General features: G+C 40.5%; 1 protein-coding gene across 1 annotated transcript; it reads left to right on the forward strand.

Annotated features, from left to right (window-relative positions):
• Positions 1-1,130: 1,130 nt before the first annotated feature.
• On the forward strand, positions 1,131-2,626 carry LOC110447816 (carnosine synthase 1-like). The gene is made up of 2 exons (XM_021493756.1): positions 1,131-1,265; positions 1,409-2,626. The coding sequence occupies exons 1-2, from the start codon at positions 1,131-1,133 to the stop codon at positions 2,624-2,626; spliced, it is 1,353 nt and encodes a 450-aa protein (XP_021349431.1).
• The last annotated feature ends 201 nt before the right edge of the window (positions 2,627-2,827 follow it).

Raw genomic sequence — 2,827 nt, forward strand, 5'->3', positions numbered from 1 at the left:
TCTTTAGTAGAAAAAAAGATTGAACGGCGTTGTTTTTAAATTTTCATGCCGGTATGAACGCAAATCGGTTACATCCATATTACACACGACAGCCCTGCATCATTTATAGCCTCACATACTTGTTACACCCTCTTTCATACTCTCACCGCCCATATAGTATATGCCTAGACATACCAGAGTCTGTAAAAAAATGTAGTTTCCACTCCTGCTTAACGCTCAGCAACTGAGGAGTGCGACGACTGGTTCGCTCATTGTCAGTATAATGTAACCTGGTTGAAGGTCCTACTGGGTGTCTTCGGCAGTATGTTTCAGTGAGGTAGCACTATAAAGTCGACATCAGTTCCGCGCTATTTTAGGAGACAAACACGAACATATCGCAGCCTCCCAAAACACACACGCACGCACTACACGCATGCATCTTGCACACAGGGGAGGCCGTCCTTAAATGACCATTGCTGTTGATAGGATGTTAAACAATACTAAATCAAACCAAACCTAAACCACGTGTGTTGTGTACGCGTACATGCCTATATGTATGCCGGAGACAGGGTATGTTGGCGTACTTGCCTCCTTGTGAAAGCGAGGATCTTACTTTATATTGGCACCCATTGCTTTATTTTAAATCTTCATATTTTTGTTTGCTTCTACCTTCCTTTTATTTACCAGCGCCTTACTTAGCAGTACCTCGCTTTTGGTTTTCCTTTCGAACGTTCGCCAAGCTGAGGAATCCAATATATTTTTCCCCAGGCCTTGACATGCCAAAGTATTTAAAAATGGTTAGGTGTTATTTCCCTGATTAACATTCAGCATTTAGTTTTTTGCAACAACTGGGTCACCCGCTGTCAGTATAAAGTAGGCATCATATTCGTGCTATCCTTAGGAGGCAAATACCCCAACATACACCGTATCCGGCACGCATCCATGCATGCGTAACATACATAGAGGCATGTCCGCAAATAACCTTAGTTTTCGATAGGGCTTTAAACCCTATACGATTAATCTTTGCCTTCTCTTGTGTTGAATGGCCGTTAAGCATGTAATAATTATAACACTTTCACAATTATGTAGCAACGAATGTATTCTCGTTGTTTATTTGCAGATAGCGAGTATTCATCCTTCTGAACATCGTCATGAATCCGTTAGATAAAAATAGTTTGTCCGAGTCAGAGAGAGATGTGTTGGACGGTAAAACCATACTGGTTTTAGGAGATGACCAAATAAATTGCAAATGGATTCGGACTACATTGATGAATTATGGAATCAAGGTAGGTTTAATTTTCTATGATTCACTAGAATACTATATAATACAATGCATTGCGATGAAAAACTCATTGATAATTTTGCAGAGTATTGTTCAAGTGGAATTGATATAATTTCTGATAATAACAAAACTCACTTTCTTTTGCAGATCATCCTTGTTGACCACAAACCGTGTATTTTTCCACCAGAAGATGTATACAAATACATCCAGTATGATTTTACTGATCACAGACAGGACGAAATCCACGCCGTTAGAATAATTGAGAAATTGGCAGCTGATAATTTCTCAATAGATGGGTGTTGTACATTCACAGATGCATGTGGGGTACTTGCTGCTTATTTAAGTGAGAAGTTGGAACTAATTGGGGGTGCCGGCGTAACGGCAGCAAGCATTGCCCGGAATAAAGGTTTAACACAAACTTACCTGCAAGAACAAACTGAAGGCATTCCTCGTTTCCCTAAAACGTACAAATTTACTGGCAGGACTGCTTCGTTTGCATGCGAAAACACGTTGAGGTCCGCAATGAATACCATTGGATTTCCTGCTGTATGCAAACCAAACGAAAGTGCACATGCAAATGGCGTGATGTTGATTCGGAAAGAGGATGAGGGTCGACATCTGTACAAGAAACTTGCTACTTTGCTTGAAGATGGAAAATCAATGATGTTGATGGAATATTTCGATGGCACTGAACACGACATCGAGGTTATTATTTATCAAGGAGAGATAATTGCCGCCATTGTTTCAGACAATGGTCCTACTAGACCTGGATGTTTTATTGAAACATCTATGTCCATGCCATCATGTCTACCTCCAACAAAAGTGGCAGAGCTCAAGAAAGCAGCATCCGACTGTTGCAATGATATTGGCCTGCGTAACGGCGTTTTTAACGTAGAAATGAAGTTGACATCGACAGGACCCAAGCTGCTCGAAATCAATGGACGCATGGGTGGAGATTATGTACGAAATTGGATGCATACCTGTTACGGAGTCGATCTGCTCTGGTATGTGATAGCAATTGCGGCAGGGATCCGACCAAATGTTCCCAAAGAGAATACAACCGTCCATATGATGGGCATTACTTGTGCTTTACCTGTGCATCAGCATATTCTGAGTCACACCGATTTTGGTATCAAAGTTGCAGAACTCGTTCAATCCGGTGCAATTCAGTTTTTTGGCGAGACAAACTGCGGTAGTACAGAATATATATCCCAAAAGAGCGTTGAATTTTGTAATGTTGCAGTGGTGAAACACGACTTGCAAACGGCTAAATCGGCACTTCTTCACGTCTGTGACCTACTAGGTATTCACACCGCACTCTTTGATGTACCGACTTATCTTTCAGATTTTGTTCCGCATCAATAAAGACATTTGGCAGATGCTTTTCCTTAGAATATAACGATGTGACATAGGACATGTACCAGGTTGAATATTTATGCAAGTGTTACTATATGTTTCATTTACAAAGATGGTATGATTGCAGATAAAATAATAAACTTAAATCGTAATTATCCTTCAGGCACGGAGCTTACATATAGTGTTCATGTTAACACTTGAAAGATACCA

Source organism: Mizuhopecten yessoensis, unplaced genomic scaffold (assembly GCF_002113885.1).
Source record: "Mizuhopecten yessoensis strain PY_sf001 unplaced genomic scaffold, ASM211388v2 scaffold3621, whole genome shotgun sequence".
In the NCBI taxonomy this organism is placed as follows: domain Eukaryota; kingdom Metazoa; phylum Mollusca; class Bivalvia; order Pectinida; family Pectinidae; genus Mizuhopecten; species Mizuhopecten yessoensis.